Here is a 21650-nt window from a genome sequence, read left to right on the forward strand (position 1 = left end):
TGTACTTTAGGAAAATCATTTTGGTAGCTAGGAGGATGGATTACAGTGGGCGAAGACTTGAAGCAGGCAGCCTCCCACCAGCAGGCTACTGCAATAGTCCAGGTGTGAGGTGATGAGGCCTGCACCAGAGTTGTGGAGGTGCCAGAAGAGAGAAGGGGGCATATTAGAGAGATGCTGCAAAGGTTGTAATTGATAGGTCTTGGCAACAGCCTGGATATTGGGGAGAGGGTGAGAGATCATGAAGAGTTGAGGATAATATTTAGGCTGCAAACCTGAGAGACTGGTAGGATAGTGTTGGACTAATCTAGTCCAAGCCCTCTTCTTGCCTGGACAACTGGTTCAGCCTCTTTAACTGATCTCCCTAATTAGTATTTCTCTTTTCTGTAATCCATCCTTCCCATTTTTTCAGCCTATCAAATGTCAAATATGGCTGTCATGTTGACTAGTTTTGCTTAACTTTTTTTTTCATTTATTGTAAAGGGAAGCTTAAGAGGCTGGGTGAAGGGAGGCAAGGAAAAAATACCAAGAAATGACTCAATGTAAAAATAAAAGGGGATCAACAAAACTTAAGCCTTTTCTAACATTATTCACCTCGGGCATTCCGTGTGTGATTCAACCAATTATTCCTCAAACTACAAGCAGTCTCCTCATGTTTGTGCATTCACATGAGCCACCCTCTTTGTCCAGAATGTGCTCCCTTCTTGTCTCTGCCTTTCAGAATTCTCTCCATGTCCTATTTCTGTCTCTCCCTGCCCCACCTGACCCCAAACGTTCTCTCTTCAAATCTGCCCGGACCATTTCCTTTGGTTATTTTCTTTACTCTCATTATTTCCCATATTGTGTTTATTTATCCGGCTTTGCATTGTATTTTGCCCAACCCAATCCCTTAGAATAAATTCACACTGCAGATAGAACTGTCAGTTTTTAATACTGATATCTCCAGCACCTAGCATTAGTATTAAATAAGAATTTAATAAATATTTAGTCAATGAAATGTAATGGGGAATAAGTGAAAATAGCTTAAAAGTTCAACAAAATTATGGCATGTTAATTTAATGGAATATTTCTGTGTCATTAAAAATGATGAGTATGATACAAAATATATACAAAATAATCAAAAGCAAAAAAACAAAAGAGAAATGAACAGTGAATACAATTTTTTAAAAAAGAGGATATAAGTATGCAAAAGGTAAATGGACAATGGAAGGGAACACAGAAAGACAATAATGAAAACTTGTTAGTTTTTAAAAAATTGTTTTGTATCTATTTCGGTGCTAGGTTAGCTAGTTTTAAAATTAAATTTAAAAAAATTAACAAATCCCATCACGAACTCAAACTATCAGTAAATCCAAACTATTTTGCCTAGTTCCAAAGGCTTGCCTTTTCCAAACCTTCCCAATACCATTTCTTAACATCCTCAATTTAACCTCTACAAGTCAGCCATGTGGAACTACTATGCCATATACGGCACATACCTAATTTCTGACACCCCAATGCTTTCCCTTCCATCTCTTTGCCAATTTTCCTCTCCCTTTCATTCAAGATTCAGCTCAAAATGTGCCTGATCTAGAACGAGTTAACTCCCACTTCTCTCTTAATACTTATACACTGCCTGCCTCAGCATCCATGTATTTAAATCTTCCTTCTTGTGCATTGTGCTGTTGTTTTCTAATTTTTTCATGCTTTTCCCTAAGTTATATCTTATCTTCCCAGTTAAAATTTGCATTCATAAACATAATAATGTGTGTCCCTAAATTTTATATTTGGTCTTTGATCTTATATGCTCTACATACATACTTCTCTAAGTGAATTTAATTTCAATTTTTCTTTGAAAAACATTTGCCTGTGTGTTACATTAAATCCTATGAGACCAAGTCCTCAAAGATGTGGTTACCTATAAGTTCCACGGAGGATAAAAAAGTAGTATAAAGTCATGGTTTTTCCTCATGGAGCTTCTAATACAGTTGGGTAGGTAAGACCTTTAAGAAACATGAAAACTGGAAAAAACAAAAAAGTATAACATTTACTGCCAAAGCGAATGGTACAGATAATAATAAATGTTTAAAAAAATTAAAAGAAGAGATAAATGTGGACAAAGAAAATACAAAAAGGCTTCCGGGAACAAGAAGGACTTCAGCTGGGCCAGCTGCATGGTACAGCCCTAGACCAGAAATCCAAACACATAATTCTGGCTCTGGCACTCTTTAAGAGTATGTATGTGGCCTTTATTAAGTCACAAAATCTCTGTGCTCCCTCTTCTGAAAAAGCAGGGATAACACAGTCTTACCCATTTCACAATAAGTGGCTGTGAAGATCAAATGAGAACACACATATAAAAGCCATTTGTAAATAGCAAATACTACATAAATTTAAAGTATCTGTATAATCATAATGATGTATATAGCACACTGAAGTTTTGCTAGAGCACATTACATAACTCATTTAAATTGTACTTAACAACCCTATGAGTTAAGTACCAAAAATGTTATCCCTGTTTTACAAAAGATGAAACTGAGGTTTAGAGAGGTTATATAATTTTACCCATGCTAATATAGCCAAAAAGTGTTGGAAGAGGAGTCTCAACCTTTATCTTCCTGACTGTAGGACATTCTAGATTAAAGCAGCAACGTAGTGAGTAGACTTATCTGACTGAAACAGAATTAAGGTTGGACAGGAAGAACGGAGCTGGATTCTGCAGAGTTCAGTAATGTAGGCAAAAGAGGTTCACATAATTCAATCGTGATTATGTGTAGGTTCTCAAACAGGACTGTGACATGACACAAGTAGCTTCTGGTAAAATTAATCTGGCAGCAATATGATCTATGTTAGAATGAGTACCAGAGTCACAAAGACCAAGTGAAAGACAACCTGTCTGGATAGCGGCAGGGTCAAGTTTTTAGATATAAGAAAATTTTTACTGGAACAAAATGGATATAACTAGATATGTAAAAGATGAATGAAGTCAAAGATGACTTCAAGATCAAGCCAATTATTGCCTACACATAATTTAGTGGATGATTTCTACCATAATGCTTAAGTCCCATTTATGCAACATTTAACTTTGCACAAAAATCAGTTCAGATGAATAATGTCTTAGACAAAGAAAAGATTTAATTACATGAATGCCTTGTCTTTCAAAACGAAGCCGTCGGAAGCAGCTAAGTGGCACAGTAGATAGAGCACCAGCCCTGGAATCAGGAGAACCTGAGAAATCCGGCCTCAGACACATAACACTTCCTAGCTGTGTGACCCTGGGCAAGTCACTCAACCCCACTGCCTAGCCAATAAAAAAAAAAGACATCTAAGTTTCCAAGGAAGAAGCAGTGGAAAAATCAACTTTCTCTACAGACAGAGAATATGTTAGACTAAAGATGATTTTTGTATCATGAACCCCTTAGGTAGTTTGGTGGAGTCTACATATGGACCCCTTCTCAAAATGTTTTTAAATGAATAAAATAAAATACACAGAAACCAATTATGCTGAAATACAGTTACTGAAATTTTTTTTAGGGGCAGCTAGGTGGTGCAGTGGATAGAACTCTAGCCTTGGAGTCAGGAGGACCCAAGTTCAAATCTGGCCTTAGACAGTTGACACTTACTAGCTGTGTGACCCTGGGCAAGTCACTTAATCCCAACTGCCTCATAAAAAAAAAAAGGGCAAAAAAAAATTTTTTTTTAAGTTAGCATATACCAGGTAAAAATGCCCTGGATTAAAGGAACAAATGATCTAAGAACATTTTTAGAGACAGTTGAAATCAAAAAGATGCTCAGAATTCAACCTCCATGCCTAATGGTCTGGGAATCTGTTTAAAACTTGGTTGGTACCTATTTGAGCATCTTCCATCAGTGAGAGAAAGGGAATAAGCATTTATCAAGTGCCTACTATGTTCCAGGTATGAAAATAAGTGATTTACCTCATATGATTCTCAGAAGATTCCCATGAGTAGGTAAAACTAATGTCTTGAAGCAGGATTTAAATTTGTCTTTCTGATTTCAGGTCATCGCTTCATCTACAGACCACCTCGCTGCTTCATCAATATTTAATTTTCATTTACTTATGCTGTATTTCATGAACTTACATTTTACGCTACTACAGCAAAGTTAGAGATGATGTCATGTAGGGCAATTACCATGTCTTCTATAATGTCTCTTAACAATCCTGTCAGGAATGAAATGCTGGATAGAGGAACCATCACTCTCAGTTTGGCATTTTCAATATGCTAGTTGGATACAACATTAGGCTTAAGATCCTTGTGGTGTCAATGTGAACGAGATTAACTTAAGACTCCTACCTGATGAGACCAATATCATTATAACGAAATCTTCAGAGTATGATCCTGAATACAAGGAAAATGTATGCATGATCTCTAACCACACAGAACAGAATGTGATCATTCAGCTTTGTGTTTCCTCCTACCCTGAAGCTGCTTTCATTTTAAAGGGTACTAGATGAGCATAAAGGAGATCAGAACTTGGCATTTCAAATACTTAGTTAGACTAAGAGGCCACACCACATCACCTAAGCTAAGCTGCCCAGTCTGGCTCCCATGTATAAAGAGAAAAATTAAGAACAGAGTTGTTGTCTCTTTTATAAGGCATTTCAACAGTGTGATCTTCCTGGATCAGTTGGTTCTATAACAGGCTAGATTACTTAAGATACTAAAAACTGGCAGTTTCCAATAGTTTAAAATGGTAGGTAAAATCCCAGGTTCAATACTATATACTTTTTGCTCAGAGTTTAGCTTTAACATTGCAACAAGAATGTAGAGTAATATTAAGAATACATGTAACTCAATTATGGTATCTTTATGGGTATAACTTAGGCCACTCTAAATACTGCAGTAGGTACTGTTTTCATTACCCTGGCATATCCAGCCAAAACCACGAACAGCCTTCAAGACCCACCCTTTGAAGCAGCAGTGAAGTCGGTGAGATGCACACCTAATCAAAAAACATTTTATTAAGCTACTACCATGGCAGGCATTTATTAAGTGCTACATGTTAGCTGTTACAAATACAAAGACAAAAATAAAAGGCTCTGTCCTCAAACAACTTATACTCTATTGGGAGAGACAACATATATAAAAGTACATACAGAATAAAAAAAAGGAATTTTGTCATGTGTGTGTTGGAGGCAGGAGGATCAGAAAAAGTTTAATATAGAAAGCACTGAGAACAGTTTTAAGGAAAAAAAGAGTTCTAAGAGGAGGTCAGGTAAAAGAGCATTCTAGGTATAGAGGATAGCCAATGCAAAGGCAATGGAGTATCATAAGTAAGTAACAGGGAGAAGGCCAATTTGTCTATGTTGAGGTGAATGTGTATCTGTTGAAGGGGTAGTGTGTGGTGTTAAGGTACAATGAGGATGGAAACAAAGGCTGAAGCAAAGCTGTAAAAAGTTTTAAAAGATAAATGAGAGGCAAAAGGGAGCCATTAGGGTTTACTGAATATGAGAGTGATGTGGTTAGACTTGCAATTTAGAAAAATCACTTTGGCAGCTCTGTGAAGGATGGGTTGGAAAGGAACAGACTTGAGGCAGGAAAAATAGTCAAAAAGAAACAATAATGTCTTAAATTAAGGATAATATCTGTATGAATAAAAAGAATGGGTCAAATGTGAGAGATATTTTGGTGGTAGATAAAATTTGGCAATTGATAGGACATGTAGGGTGAGGAATCAAGGATGATGTATAAGACTATAAACCAAGCTTCCTGGAAGGATGGTGGTACCGAGACATAAACTGGGAAGTTAGGAAGAAAGGCAGGTGAAAATAAGGAATCTGGACAAGTAGGTGCCTATGGAACTTCCAGTTTGATATGCCTAACAGACAATTCTCATGAGTGAAGTTCAAGAGAGAGGGTAGGGCAGTATATACAGACTGGGAGTCATTAGCATAGAGATGATAATTAACTCCAGGAGATCTAATGAGGTCACCAAATGAGAGACTACACCAAAAGAGAATAAAAGAGGACACAGGACAGAATGTTGGGACATACCCAAGTTAATGGCATGATAAGGATGATAAACCAGCAAAGATGACTGAAAGAAAATCAGTCAAATAGGTTGAAGAAGCACCAAGTAAAAGAAGTGTCACAAAAACCCAGAGGAAAGAGAGGATCTAGGAGGAGAAAGAGGCAACTGGCAGCTCAGTGGATAAAGCACTGCACCTGGCATCAGAAGACCGGAGTTCAAATCCAGCCTCAGACAGTCCCTAGCAATGTGACCCTGAAGTCACTTAATCTCTTGGAGAAGGAAATGACAAGCCAAGAAAACCACAAATGGGGCCACAAAGGTGAACGTGGCTAAAACAACTGAACAAAAACAAAGGAGAAGAGAGTGGTCCACAATGTCAAATGCTGCACAGAGGCTGAGAAGACTGAGAAAAGGCTATTAAGCAAACAAGAGATCACAGATAACTGCGGATAGAGCAGTTTCAGATGAGTCAGAGGACAGATTACAAAGGTTTGAGAAGCTACTCAGGAAAGGATGTGGAGGCAATGGTTCTAAGCAGCTTTTTCTAGAAGTCTGGCCTCAAAAGGAGAGATAAAGAATGGTAGCCTGAAGGCTCTGTAAGGCTTTTTTTCAGGATAGCTGAGACTTGGGAATATTTTGTAGGAAGTGTGGAAGGACCCAGTAGATAAGGGAAAGATTAGAGAGATGATGCAATCTGCTAAACATAGAAGAGGTGAGGTCAAGAGTATAAGTAGCAGGGTTAGCCTTGGTAAGAAGACCCACCTTTTGATCAGACAGAAGAAGTGAATGATACCCAAGGGTTTTCAGAAGAGGAAGCTCATGGTAAAAAGTTTCTGTAAGGTACTTAGCTGAGAGGGAGGAGGCAATAGTATGAGAAACTTGAGAAAAGGTTTAGAACAGCCTCTGGGGAGTAGGATGGAGAATTAATTACAGATGAGTAAAAGGAACATACTGCTGAAATAAGGGCCCAGTTGAGCCCAATTAACACATTTATTGTGAACTGAAATACTTTGGCAGTTAACTTAAGGAACAAACCAGTGGCTCTGCGTTAAGAGAAAAGAAAAGCCAGAAAAAAGAGAGGCACAGTTGTCAATTTCCAGTATATATCTCTCAACCCTGTGGAATCCTGTTTGGCTTTCAGTAATCCTAAAGAGAAAATATAAATTGTATTTCTTTTTTAGCTAAGTAACCACCTGTTTAGAATGGAGGTTCTTAATCTGGGGTCCAAAGGTACATTACAGGAGATACAGTGAACTTAAAAAAATATATATATTTTAATAGATAAAAATAGGTATTTTAATATAATTGGTTTCCTTTTGTAGTCCTATGTATTTTATTTTAGGTACTTAAAGCAATTATTCTGAGAAGAGGTGCGAAACTGCTTTACCAGATTAGCAAAGGCTTCTATGGCTCAAAAAAGATTAAGAACCCTTTGTTTAAAGCAACAGTCAGTTTAGCAGTCTCCTAGGCTTCAGAATTGCTTTTTTTCCCTCGAGGGTGGTTCTTGCATAATAAAGAACACCAACCCTAAACTCCAAGTTAGCTGCTTTAGTTCTCAATTCCAGAAGTTGTTACACAAGTGAAGCTGGAACTGGATTCCACGCTTTTGTGAGATTCTATCTTCCTGTGTCAAGCTCAAGAAGAGTGCTTTACTGGTTTTTCTAAACTATTTGATGCTACACCAGAAGTATCCTATAAGTAACTTTGGTGGGCCCCAGGGCTCAGAAAGAACTCTCCATCCTCCGCAAAAGACAATGGAATGTGTTCAGAATTCAAGTAGAAATTCATAGCTATCAAACTGTAGGCAACAACAGGTAATTTGGGTCTCTTCTTCCTTAACCCTTACCCCTGAACCAGGACGGGTAAAACTGTAGGGGACGAGAAATGAATATGCCTATAAACTCAAACTAAGAGTAAAGAAAATTCTCTTAAAAGAAACCACAACGGGCTGAATGGAATTAACCCAAGACACAGGTTTTTAGGTAAAAGAAACATTAACTCAACTAGCTAAGAGACATGGGATGTCAAATGGTACAGGGGCATTATATTTTATGTCAAAGATAGCGTAAAGCAGGCTCAATTTATGTGAAAGCATTCCTGTTAATACCACATAAATTTACTACCAAAAACATTCATAGAAGGCTTGAAATGCTTGATGGTTTTTATGACATATAATTCCTAAGACAGTTATCAAAAGGGTGAAACATCAATCCTAACTTCTCATTTGATCACAGACACTGTATTTTAGGATTAGAATAAGTCAATGTCAGCTTCAGTGAAGTACTGGGAATGTCTCCCTCCTCACCCCCAAAACTTGGATGGACAATGAAAAGTACAAAAATTATCTTTAAAGATTTTTCCTAAAAGGAACAATGCTCATTTTTCAGGTTTCCAATGTTCAACATAAGTCCTTGGACAAAACAGACACACAGTCCTTGCTGAGACTGGCGCTTCATACAAGCCACTCTGCCAGGTAAATGGGTAAATACACCACATACTTAACTCTTTAAGTACTATTAAAACTCCCCACTGTTCTACCACTGGTCCACTACTTTGACATTACTGTTATACTCAACTGAATCTCCTATCTCATTCCTCTCCAGGCTGTACTCTTAATTTCCTCCTCTACCATGCCCCTAGCTCTTCATCCTCCAACCTTATTCCAACCCTGGAGTTCATACACTGGGAGAACCTGCTACCCTTTGGCCTTCTCAGCCTCCTCCTCTATGTGGATAGCTCTTCCAAGAACCTCCACTCCAGGAGGGCACCCAGAGCAGCCATGTCTCATTCCTCTCCAGAATGCACAGGGACCTCCCCCCTCCCTTTAAAGTAGGTGAGAGCCATATTGTGAAGGGCTTTAAATTCCAGCTAAGAACTTGGTATTTTATCATGCAGGCAAGACAGACACTTAGATTTCTGAGCAGGAAAATGATAGTCTGAATAGGGGAATGAGTATAACACCAACCAATTTAGCAGGTAACAACCCCCACAAAAAAAGCTTTGACGTAGGTATGGGAAGTTCCAGAGTTTTACATGCCAGGCTGCCAAAGTAAAAGTTTATTGTTCATGTGACCTCCAACCTCTACACTTGTCAGTATTCTCCCAGGCCAACACTCCTGTTCTAGACGTTCATCCCTTCCCAATTCTGACCCCGAAGTTAACCATTTTCTGTCATCTACTCTGTCCTCTACTCTCCAATCCCTTGTCCTCTTTGTCCCGCTTTGTCCCCCCAAGGCACTCTCACCATCTACCTCCTTGGCTCCTCCTACTCACATGCTCCTGCTGTCATGTGTTGCTAACAGAAGCTACCATACTGACTGAGCTATCCAGAAATTTGATATCTAATTTCAACTGGGTCCTCACTGCAGCAAAGCAATCCTTTTACTCTTGCCTTACTGATCATCTATCACACTTCCAAAAGAGTCTATTCTAAACTTTCTCTTCTGAAGCTTCCCAAACCAGACTGGGCCCTGACTTTCTAAGCTCAAAATCTTACCTCAAATTTAACAGGGAAAATTAAGACTAGTAACTTTGAGCTCTCTCCTTTCCCTTCTCATCCTCTTTGCATTTCAAACCTTTAAGAAGAGTTGGACCTTCACAACAAAGCCAACTCTTTTTAGGCTCTAGATCCCATCCCCTCCAGCAGGTTGTCACCAGGTCTCCCTCTATAATCTCTCCCCACCTACTAGATTATACTCTATTGTTTACAAAACACATCCAGAGCTCATCATTAGACCTTACAATCTCAAGCTGTTATCCTATATCTCTCTCCTCCCTTTCATAAATTGAAAAAGGGCAATCTATACTTCTTGCTCGTACTTCCTCTCCTCACTTACTACTCAACCCTTGCAAGATGGCTTCTGATCTCATCACAACTGTTTTCTCTAAAGTTACCAATGATCTCTTAAATGGTCAAATCTGATGGTCTTTGCCCCCTCAATCTCCATCCTTCTTGACCTCATGAAGGATTTGACACTACTGTCTACTCCCTCTCCTGGATTCGTTCTCCTCCCTGGGTTTTTGTGACACTACACTCTCTTGGTTCTTTTTCAACATGTCAGACTGCTCCTTCTCACTCTCCTTTGTACTGATTCATCTTTCTTACCATGCACCCTGAGGGTAAACCCCAAATGCTGTGTCCAGGGCCCTCTTCTTTCTACACTCCCTCTCCTGGTGACTCTCATTAGCCTTAGCCCCCATGGGTTAAATGATCACTTTTATGCAGATTTTGAGACCTATATATTCAGTCCTCATTGTTCTCTAAAGGTCCAATCCCTCAGTACCTGACACCTACCTAGTGGACATTTCCACCTAGATGTTTTATGTATATTTTCAACATGTCCAAAACATAACACATTGTCTTCCTCTTCTTCCACACACACCACTCTTCTTCATTCCTCAATTTTCTTCAAGGGCACCAAACAGCCTCCTAAGTGTCTCAGATCTGGAACTTGAGTCATGTTCAATTCATTTCCCCTTACCTTACGCACCTAATCAGTTGCCAAATTTACAGCATTTCTCCTCTGTTTTTCACTCCACTCACACAGCCACTATTCTACTTCAGGTTCTCATTACATTTCATCTGAACTATTTTAACAGCCTCAAGGCCTTATCAGTCTTTTTGCCTCAGGTCTCCCTACTCTCCAATCTGTTCTCCATACCCTATGAAAGTAATATTCCTAAAGCACAGATCTAACATGTCACTACACTGCTCAAAAACTCAAGCAGCTACTTATTACTTCTAGAATCAAATATAAACTACTCTGACAATAAATTCTTTCACAATCTGACTCCAACTTATCTTCTAGGCTTATAAATTATTCTCTTCTATACACTTATCTGCATAACCAAACTAGCCTCACATACAACATTCTCCCACCTCTATGTTACAGGCTCTCCTCTCATGTCTTCAAGACACTCCCTCCTCATTCTTAGAATTCTTCATTTCCTTGAAACCTCAACTCAAATGCTACTTCCCAATTATTATTTCTTTTGCCCCAAATTTTCACTTATGTCATCTTCACCCAACAAAATATAAGCTCCTTGAGGGTAATGTCTATTTATTTTTGTCCATGTAGCCAAAGTGTTTGGCACAAAGTAGGCACTTAATAAATGCTTATTGAAAGAATGATGTGATTTTTCACACAGTAATCCAGGTATAAAAGAAACCGAAATAGCTTGGTAATTTTATAAAATGTTAACGCTACCAAACCCCTCATCTTAGAATAAGGAAACTAATACCCATGAAAGGTTAAATGATTTAAACAAGATCACACAACTAGTTAATGGCAGATTTGAGACTATTAACCCAAGTTGCCTGCCTTTCAGTACAATGTTCTTTCTATTGTGTTTTGAGATCTCCCTAATAAAAACACAGTGTAGGAAAAAATGTTATTTTTATCTTGGGACCTCTTTTCCCTCATCCCAAAGCTTAACTCTACACTACAGCCTATGGGAAAATGCCCTGACACAAAAGTTCAATTTCCTTCTTCACTGTATTTGGTCATACCTCCTCCCTGCATCATTTTGTAGATTTTGCTCTCAATATGGAGCTGAGGGTGTTTGGTTTTGACACATTCGAGCTTGATGGCAACTTCTTCTCCTGCAGCAATGTCAGTACCTAATGGGGAAAAAAAAAGTTATAATAATTAGTTGCCTGGGCTTAACCTACTAGGAGAGGGCACTTTTTGCTAATTTCTGTCAACTAAGGTTTTTTTTTTATCCTAAATTATAGAAATTTTTATTACTTTTCTATTTTTTAAGATTTTCAGATCCAGTTTGAAAAAAAGCTTTCCAAATATGATAAAAACTCCCCTTCTTTATAATCCATCCAGATTAGAATTTATTAGTAATGCTAAACCATGTGGTTTTTTTTTTATCACAGAGATAAAACTAATATATTTTTCTTTTCTGACTATTCTTTAGCCAACCCAGATTAGTATATTATCATGTTCAACCAACTAAGGCATTGGCAATTATGACTATCTATGTCCTCCTGTAACATGCTACTTCATTAACCAGTACTGTACTTTCTACAAATAGGATAAGTGTCCTTGTATTTAGAACTATTTTTCTAGTAGTGAGGTTGAGTTTTCAACAATCCACCCAAACAACCTGAAACTGATCACCCAAGAATCTATCAGCATATGCTAAATGTCAAACTGTCTGGGATGTTCTAAACATAATGCTACTGAAGCCAAAGGTTCGATTTCCAAACAAGTCTGAAGCCTGTTTAATAGACAATGACAGCATCTTAAACCTCTGCCAGGAACCCTGAAAACATGTGCTACTGGTCACAAGGAAGACTAGGCAAGAATACAAATACCCAATGCTAATGCAAACCTTAAACTTTTATGGGGAAAAAATCCCAAGTGTACTAGTAGCATAAAATCCTTATATAAAGAAGACGACCCTTTGGCCTCTCAGATAAGACAAAAGCACCAGGAGGCAGCTAGGTGGTACAGTAGATAGAGTGCCAGGCCTTAAGTCAGGAAGACTCATCTTCCTGAGTTCAAATCTGGCCTCAGACATTTTCTAGCTGTGTGACCCTGGGCAACTCACTTAACCCAGTTTGCCTTCGTTTCTTCAGCTGTAATGTAACCTGGAGAAGGAAAAGGCAAACCACTCCAGTATCGTTGCCAAGAAAATCCCAGATGGGGGCAGGTAGGTGGCACAGTGGATAGAGCACCAGCCCTGAAGTCAGGAGAACATGAGTTCAAATCCAGCCTCCGACCAAACACTTGAAACTTACTAGCTGTGTGACCCTGGGCAAGTCACTTAACCCCAATTGCAAAAACTAATTTTTTTTTAAATGGGGTCATGAAGAGTCAGACAGACATGACTGAAACAACGTTTTGTCCATTTTTGTCAATGTTGTCATTCTACACAATCAATATGACTGTCATCTAGTTTGGGGATGGAATAAGAATTATTTTATCTAAATATGTAAACTGAAATCTCTGCTCCATTCCAAAATAGAGACTGCTCACATCTGCCCTTATTATACTCTCTACCACAACAAGGTACTGATACCCAGATGTTACAATTATTCACAAAACAAGCACAAATTAGCCTATAACCCAAAGCTTTATACTCAACCAGGCTTTGAGAATAGAGAATAGGAATGGATGAATGGATGAGGGAGAAGAACTTAACACTCACATTCTTTCCCTCATAGGCTACATAAGCCCAAAAGACCATAGGATAAGAGCAGCCAATGCCTAGAACAACCCACACTGAGATGAACAGAGTCCTGAAATCTACTCAGTATTGCTACTGACTCTGCCTCATTGAATGAATGGCTTCAGACAAAACACTACAGTCCTCCTTGACTCAACTTTCCCCACAATTAAAAAATCTGTGGGAGGACAGCTAAGTGGCGCAGTGATAGAGCTGGCCTTGGAGTCAGGAGGACCTGAGTTCAAATCTGGCCTCAGACACTTGACACTTACTAGCTGTGTGACCCTGGGCAAGTCATTTAACCCTGACTGCCTCACCAAAAAGCAAAACAAAAAACAAAAAAAAAACAACCTGTGGGAAGACATGCTGTTTCAAAAGGATACAGCAAGGAGAAATCTTATTATTTTCTATTTTCTAAGTACTTTAGCTCCTAAGAGGAAAGGTGCTACTAACAATAACCTGGGTTGCAAGAAAAGCTACCCCTCTGACAATCCACATGTCATATAACTTAGCCATGTCCAAGAAACACTTAAAGAATCTGAGTCATACCCTGTCTGCCTGAACTGTTCTGAGACAGTTTACTTCTAGTAAAATAGGACATCTGGTCACTTATGAAAAACGAATCACTGCTTCCCTCTCAAGAATGACCATCATTTTATTATTACTAATAGACTATTTGCTATTCAAGAAATTAATTTACCATTCAACATGAGCCATTTTGAACATTCTCATTAGAATACCATGTAGCGTATCCAATACCGACTAACGCAATTAAGGACAATACACACATGGATTCAGTGACTCTCCCAAAACTCTACTGAAAATGAATTCACTAATTCAGTTAAGGATTATTATGACTGATGTTAATTGTATGATGTTATGACCAATCTGCTAAACTTTTCTAAGAAGCAGAGAGATAAACCTATGATACTTTTCTTCTTTGTATAAACTTGTCAGCACAACATCACTTAGCAGCTGGCAGGAACTCCATGACAGGACAGCTGCACAGCAGCACAATCAGACTTTCTAAGGCCTGTTATCCTTGAAGGTGCTCATTCGATAGACACAGTACAACATTCCTTGAGACTATTTCTGCTGTGTAAGAATAACTTCTGATAGTTACCTTCAGCAATGGCAGTTTTTTATCCCCTCTGCCGAGCCCAAGGAACCATAGGTTTTGAGCAAACAGAGACACTCCCAACTAGTTTAACAAACAGCCTGGGAGTTGGCCTTATACTGCTTGACCTATAGATGGAAGGGATATCCTGCTCTCACGACTGGCTAAAGGAATACAGGGGGACAAGTACTATCTGCCACATAGATGTAATAGCAGGATATGTCCTACGCTGTTCCCTCTGGGTAGCTCATCTCCTGTGGGACAGGCATGTCAAGTCCAGTGGCTGTACTTCAATGAATTCCTTGGCTCTCAGAAGTCACATACACAACCACCCATGAGCATCACAAAGATTCTTATTTTTGGTTAGTGAATCCCTTCCACAGTATAAGTCTAACAATATTCCATCAAGTTCAGATATTTTAAACTAAGACTAAGCTTTAAATAGGTTCAGTTCATTAACATACGAACATTAAATATAGATTTTTCTACACAAGACTGTATGTCGCTATGTTTGTTGACTGTACCTAGAACATGGGTTTCTGTGACCAATAACTTTAGCTCTTACTCAAGCCATCACTTAAACTTTCCAGGTAAACAGGACGTTAACTTCCCAGAAGAACATAAAGAAATAATCTAGATATCTAAAACAATTGATTACCACTCTGAAAGGAAATTTTGGCAAAAAATACTGAGGAACACAAATATTAACTCCCCAAGTGCAGGACTGTTTCATTTCTTTCTTTGTATCCCCAGTGCCTGGCACATAGATGTTTAATAAATGCTTGCTGATTATCTAGGTTCCACTAAAATTCCACTCCAGTGTATTGTCATCTATTGCACGGATGTGACCTTGGATTCTAGAAGGCTTTGCTAGAAAAGTATAAAGTATGACAAGACTTATCGATCAAGTTAAAACAGTTTGAAGTAGAGGACAGGCCAAAAACTTTAAGTTCTGCTGCCTGAGGACCAGGCCTAGCTAAATTTGGAAAGCCCCATCAGTTGATCTGTGATGAATTTTCACTGACAACAACTCAAAAGGACTATCTACTAAGGTACAATGGGTTCACAAATATCTTCGATGACAAAATTCTTTAAGTATTTAAAGAAACAGGTGGACATAGCTACTAACTCTAACATATGAGATATATGTTAGATATGAGAATACACCAGTAATAATACCCCCCAAACCACCTTAACAATGATATTACCAGAGCTTCTATTAACTCACATGGTGACACGTGTGGTACTAAAAAAAGATGTCAAAACCTGGAAGAAATATTGGTGAGAGGACCCTGGACAAATATTCCCATATAATGAAAATTTCTAAATTGCTATGGATACTGCTTTCCAGAGGAGCTACAGACAATACTTTAAATAAAAAAAAAAAGAAAAGAAGTACATTTCCAGCTAATTAACAAAAGTTCTTCTTGCTTTCATTATCTAACAGGCACTGCCACCAGACACTAGACCAAAATGCCACATGTTTCAGCCAGAGGACAGGACACCAGACATATAAAACCCATTCCCTTACCACTTAGACATGACAAAAGGACTATGTTAAATTTTGACCCGATTATACTCCACAAAACACATGACAATTGTGAAATGCTCCCAGCCTGTACTTTTGTGTGAAGTTTTATAAGATTCAGGTTTTAGACCTGAACCTTTTGAGGGTGAACTTAGAAACCAGCTCTCTTAGGTCCAGTAAGGAAGCTACTCCAAACCCAGATAATGAATGATCTAGGAATTCTGCCTGGGGTAAAGTAGCAAAATGGTATATCATCTGTTAGAGGGCAACTTTTGGATACAACACTTCTGGGTCCATGCAAACAAATTTAATTGAATACTCTGGTATGCCTTGATGTACTGTTGAAAACTTAAGTTCCTCAAAATTCATAAGTCATACTGTCTTGGTAGTGGGAAAAGCAAATCCCAAGTCTGAGAAGACTTCTGAGTCCCATTTCTTGGCTCATCTTCGCCCATTAGGACAGAGAATGAGTAGTTAGCAGTCCTTTCATATGACTGAACCAGCACAGTCGGCCGCATCAATAAAGCAAGATTGTACTTGCTCATGTTGTTCCACTATCACGTTCTGAAAAGAAAGCTCAGTGAACTATAGGACAGCTTCTTCCTCCAATGAAACTATCAAACATCAGAAAGAATGAGATGTTAGGTGGAAACTATCTATGCATCTAAACCACCTATCTACCACCAACCAAAAAAACAAACAATCTTCATACATAATCCCTTGTAACTGCAATAGTCCCTTCTTAGGTAGGCCCAGGCAAACTGCAATAGCCATCTCTCTACTACTGTGACTGTTAGAAATTACCTTAGTTATGAATATATTACTAAAATATTCTCTGATCCAGTTGGCACTTAGAGCTACAGACTCAGAGCCAGGAAGACCAGAGTTCAAATTCAGTCTCAGACAGACCAGCTGTGTGACCCTGGGCAAGTTATTTAACTTGCTTGCCTCAGTTATCTCATCTCTTAAAATAGGGATAAGAATAGCACCTACCTCCCAGGGTGGTTGTGAGGATAAAATGAGATAATATTGTAAAGTACTCTGCAAATCTTAAAAGTGCTAGGTAACAATAATAGTACTAATAATTCATTTCCTCCTCAATTGTCTGTACTAACGCAATAAAACAGAAATACAGGGACCATCTCATTTTTTTCTTTTTGTATCCCCAACACTAGCCACAGTGCTTGGCACAAAAAAAAAGGGGGCTTCATTTTTTTTTTGCATTTATTCAGTAACACAGAACATTAGATAATCCTTACAGTCACTCAAATTTGCATTTGAGATTTTTTTTTCTTCTTTGGTACAGACCAGTAATTTCACTGGTGATTTTATTGGCATAGGGCACTTGCCAAGGGGAAAGTCCTTCTACTAATGCAGATTAACAACTTGTTCTGCAATTTATGGTTTTCGAAAACTGCTCAGAGCATGGTGAAGTGACTAGCCTAGGATCACACTGACTGTCTGTGTGTGCCAGGATGTGTCAGGACCCAAACCTTTGTATTCCTCAAGGTTTGTACTACCTCTCAATACACCCATTAAGTGGTAGTATTATGGGAGACTTACCTTTTCACTCATGTTTTCCTTAAATTACTGCTAAAGAGTTTCCACTTGACTGTGGGGATGGGGTGGCCTGGAAGAATGCAACATACAAGGAGGAAAGCAACTGCTGTGGATAATACACACATCAGTAATCTATAGTTAATAGGAGAGGAAAGGACATCTAAACACTTAAGCTGAAAAAGGCTAGAAAATATCACATACCTACAGGCCACCAAAAAATTGCTGACAAAATTAAATCAAGTCCCACACAGATAAGATTTTGTCTACAATTACTATAAAATCAGAAAAACAATCCAAATAGACTCTTAGAACCCAGGTTCAGAAAGAAAAGCTAACCTACAATACAATGAACCAGGCCTCTGACCCCAAGACAAGGTTCTGAAAGATCCTATTTCCCGGTAAGGGGATTAGTGTGGCTAATAGCCGGTCTACTGCCCCCTAGGATCCAGAAGCCAAGATTAAAACAGTTGCCAAAATCCATTTTTCTATAAATATGCCAAACAGCTTACATTTACCCAGTACACACTGCTTCCAAAGCACTGCTGAGAATGCACCAGCTGACTACTTAGATATAAATATTTAAATACTACCACCCAACTATAATGCAGCCTTATGGTTATAAAACTTGCTCAAGCGAGTAGTGCAAAAGTTTCTTTCAAAGTGCAACAGAGCCTAAAAAGAGGGGTCATTCTCCAGGCCTACCAGGAACAAAGAAACATCATCTGTTTGTCATTCATTTTATAAACTACCTGAACTTTTGTAATACTATTTTAATATTTACAAGACCCTCAATTCCTTTTCCTGAGTTTAGGGGGTGGGGGTGGTGAACCACCCAGAAAAGGGGAAAAGGAATCTTTATAGCAATGAGTACAAAGCAGAGCTATTATTGAAATTCAAAATGATTTCCCCCTCAATGACATATAACTAAGCAAAATCCTAAACTACTCAATACAAAGATCACCTTAATCTTTAAATTTGCACAGTATTTTTCCAAGAACATGCTAGAATGGAGTTACTTGTGAAAAATACAATTTCTCTAAGAAAAACTGTGGGAAAAAAGTCACATATTTTAAGTTTCACACTTTCTGCCAGATTCAAGTGTTATGTATTGCTCACATCTATTCCTTTCACACTTAGGCTGAAACAACATAGAACATTAATCCAAAAGGTAGCTTTTCCAGAGAAAACGATCAATTACAAACTTACCTTATACATTTTACTAGTCAAAGGATTGTTTCCAGAGTACAGAATTCTCAGGTACTAGCCTCTAGTTCTGCTAATGACTAATTCAATTATTTACCCTGAGTTTCTTTCCTATCTTTAAAAGGAGGGTAACACTGATCAGCACTGCATGAAGACCAGTTTAAATTAATTCATCTTTGAGCTCTTGGAAGAGTGTGTGTGTGTGTGTGTGTGTGTGTGTGTGTGTGTGTGTGTATAAAAACTTCATCAACTAAAATTAACAACAGCATTGACTTCACAGGCTTTCCAATTCAAGGTATATCCTTTTAGTACTAAACAATTCTATTTGTGATCATTCTTAACATTCCTAGAGACATTACCTAAAATTCTCCCCCTCCACCTACCCCAAAACTGGTGGCAAAACTTACCTATCCGTAGCCATTTTAAGTAGAAGAAACTGGGACCCAGGAAGGCTCTTCAGTCACTTACCCAAGGTCACAGAGGGGCTGGATTTAGCACCCTGGGCCTCTACTTTCTCCACTTTTTACTCTAATCATGGTTGCTACTGTTGTAACATTTTACGTTTAGTAGGAAAAATAGGAACTGAAGCAAGAACATATCTGTAACAAGGTTGCTGTAGGAACTGCAACTGTGGAATTTCCGGATTTTTGACTAGTGTAGTTCTCCACCTCCACACTGCATTAGTGTTGTTTTGACATTTTCCCCCACGAGTACAAAACACATGGATTAGGGAACACATGGGGATCCCAAAGAGTTAAGTAAGATGGGGCTGTAGAGTCTTCTGAAAGAGACACGGTCTTTGTTTATTTTTGGACAACACAGTGGAGAGGTAGCAAAAGCCCTACCCTTTCCTCTCTAAAAAGCAGAGACATAGTTACAGTAATCTGATCACCGGTCTCTTAGATCCTCCACTGGAAATGTAAAGATTTTCTTTGGTGCACTGTGTTACACCATACCAGGTAACTAAGAACACAGCTCTCTCAGATATTTAGTTACTGACAATTGCATTATAGCATATATAGCCATTTATTACAATAAATACCCCCTCATAATACTATATCTAAAAAAAATAAATAAAATGTAATAGTTATTTGAACTCAAATCCACAGCACTATTGACACAAAAATGTATTTCTTCACTCAGGCTCTTAACCATATTAATTTCAGGAAGCAATGTATTTCTAAGTCTTCTAACTTTCCTCCCTTAACTTCAAAGCCAAAGGAAGCAACCTGGTATATAGGAAAGAGATACTAGTCTGGGAGTCAGAAACGGGTTCTAGTTCAAGCTCTGTCACGAATAAGCTATGTGACCTTGAACAAGTGGATAAACCTCTCTGGGACCTCAGTTTCCTAAGCTATAAAAAGGGGGAGGGAGGGAAGACCTGGAATGCTTAAGGTAACTTCCATCTCTAACATTCATTCTAATAAAATCCGGTCGCCTCTCTTCTCCCAAGGGTAGAAGTTTTATTGATGAAGTTTAAATTAACCTTCCTCTTGATGTTAAGATCTTTCCAAAGCAAATATTTTGGGGACTCAAAAAAGTCCTATCTAGAATCAGGAAAAACTTAACATCAGACCTCCACCATCCTTAAACCCAATCACTTCAGGTTCCTGCATCCTCAAGCCAATGATTTGGTCTCCTAGGACAGTGCCAGAATTTGATTGGGGGGGGTGGGGAGGGAAGAGGTGGGGAGTTGAGAGCAGGATGGATGGTCTGAGTGGTTAGAACCTAAAGCTACAACAGTGTGGCTTAGATCCTACACAAGGATTCACCAGATAAGTAAATAATTCACCCTCATTCACTCTCGAAAAGGGGCTAAAGTAATTAAAAGCATCCCAGAACAGGACACTGAAAAAGTCTCATACCCCCCAAGTTCAGAGACTGCCGCCCCCCTCCCCCCGCCATTAATTAATGGAGATGCCAAAACCAAAGTCCAATCCAACCAGGTTTTCCCAGGCAGGTGCCAGAAACTCAAGGTGCTCTAGACTGGAGTTCGATTTCACCCAGAGAGCCAGAGACAGACACCGAAGGGTATTAGCACTGAGTCCAGGCTGTGGCTCAACAAAGGTCCAGGGGTAGGGTGGGGTGTTTTGTCTGGGCTAAGTGAGAGCAGCTAAGGTACACAAAGGTAATGTGAGAAAACTAGGATAGAGGGAGTAATAGGGGGAGAGCATCCCCGGATGATAAAGGGCTATAGTGGTCAAGGCAGACTGGCGGAAGCGACGAGAGGGCAGGAGCCGGGGCAGGGGTGGAGTGGGGGTGGGGTGTCAGTGCGGGGCTGGGGGTGGGGGGAAGAAGGAAAGCCGGTGTGGGGGGTAGCAGTATGTAAGGGGGGGTTCTCTGCAGGAAGAGGGACGGGGTGGGGGAGGGGACAGGGTTTCAATCCTCACCGAGATAGATGTCTCCAAAGGAGCCGCTGCCGATCTTTCGGCCCAGCCGGTACCTGTTCCCAACTCTCAGCTCCATGACGGCGATGGCTTCGGCTCCGGCCTGGTTCGCTCCCTCCCCTCCCGACCGCTTCCTGGGTCTGCGCTCCGGGAGAGGCGGCGCCGCTGCTGCCGCTAATGCGGGTCCAGCTCCCGGCTCCGCCCCCCTCACGGCCCCGCTTTCACCATCGCTTTCCGGCCGCCCCGCCGCTCCCAGCGCCTCAATATGGGGCGGATGGGACAGTCCGTGCGCCGCCGCCCCTGCTCCGGCCCCCGCCGGCCCTGTTCGCCCTCTCCCCACCGCGGATGGACTCGGATCTTCCGGGCCTAAATCCCCCTTCAGCCGCCTAAAGGAGCCGCCGCCATCGCGCTGTGACGTCACTTCCCCTAGCAACCCGGCGGGGCGGGGCCCGCGCTGCTCTTGGGACACCAGCAGGGCGGGGGCGGGGAGAGAGGAGTGTAGGGGGCTAAGGCAGCCAGAACCTGGGGCAGGGCGGGGCGGAGAGAGGTGTGAGAGCTTCTCAGGCTCCATGGTCAGATTGGCCTGATCAGTTTGGCCGTGGTCTCTTAGAGAACGAGTCACAGTGATTCACTAGGGAAAAGATAAGCCTTACCAGTTAATCAGCGCCTACTGATCCCCCACGAACCACCCCCCCCACCCCTACTC

At 39.9% G+C, this 21650-nt stretch overlaps 1 protein-coding gene across 6 annotated transcripts in view; it reads right to left on the reverse strand.

Annotated features, from left to right (window-relative positions):
• CSNK1D (casein kinase 1 delta) overlaps window positions 1-21357 on the reverse strand; it is a 64214-nt gene extending 42857 nt beyond the window's left edge. For 5 of the 6 annotated variants that reach the window (XR_002327269.2, XM_021000962.2, XM_021000963.2 and 2 more), the window contains exons 1-2: window positions 20948-21118; window positions 11480-11590 (exon numbers count right to left, since the gene is read on the reverse strand). Coding sequence is in view for 5 of the 6 variants with exons in the window: in XM_021000962.2 (XP_020856621.1) it covers window positions 11480-11590; window positions 20948-21023 (187 nt within the window). In the remaining variant the exon portion in view is untranslated. Of the gene's footprint in view, window positions 1-11479; window positions 11591-20947 lie in introns of all 6 variants that reach the window. The other variant, XM_021000967.2, reaches the window with a different exon arrangement.
• Between the last annotated feature and the right edge of the window lie 293 nt (window positions 21358-21650).

This window comes from Phascolarctos cinereus, unplaced genomic scaffold (genome assembly GCF_003287225.1).
Source record: "Phascolarctos cinereus isolate Bilbo 61053 unplaced genomic scaffold, phaCin_HiC Scaffold_5;HRSCAF=322, whole genome shotgun sequence".
NCBI classification, from domain to species: domain Eukaryota; kingdom Metazoa; phylum Chordata; class Mammalia; order Diprotodontia; family Phascolarctidae; genus Phascolarctos; species Phascolarctos cinereus.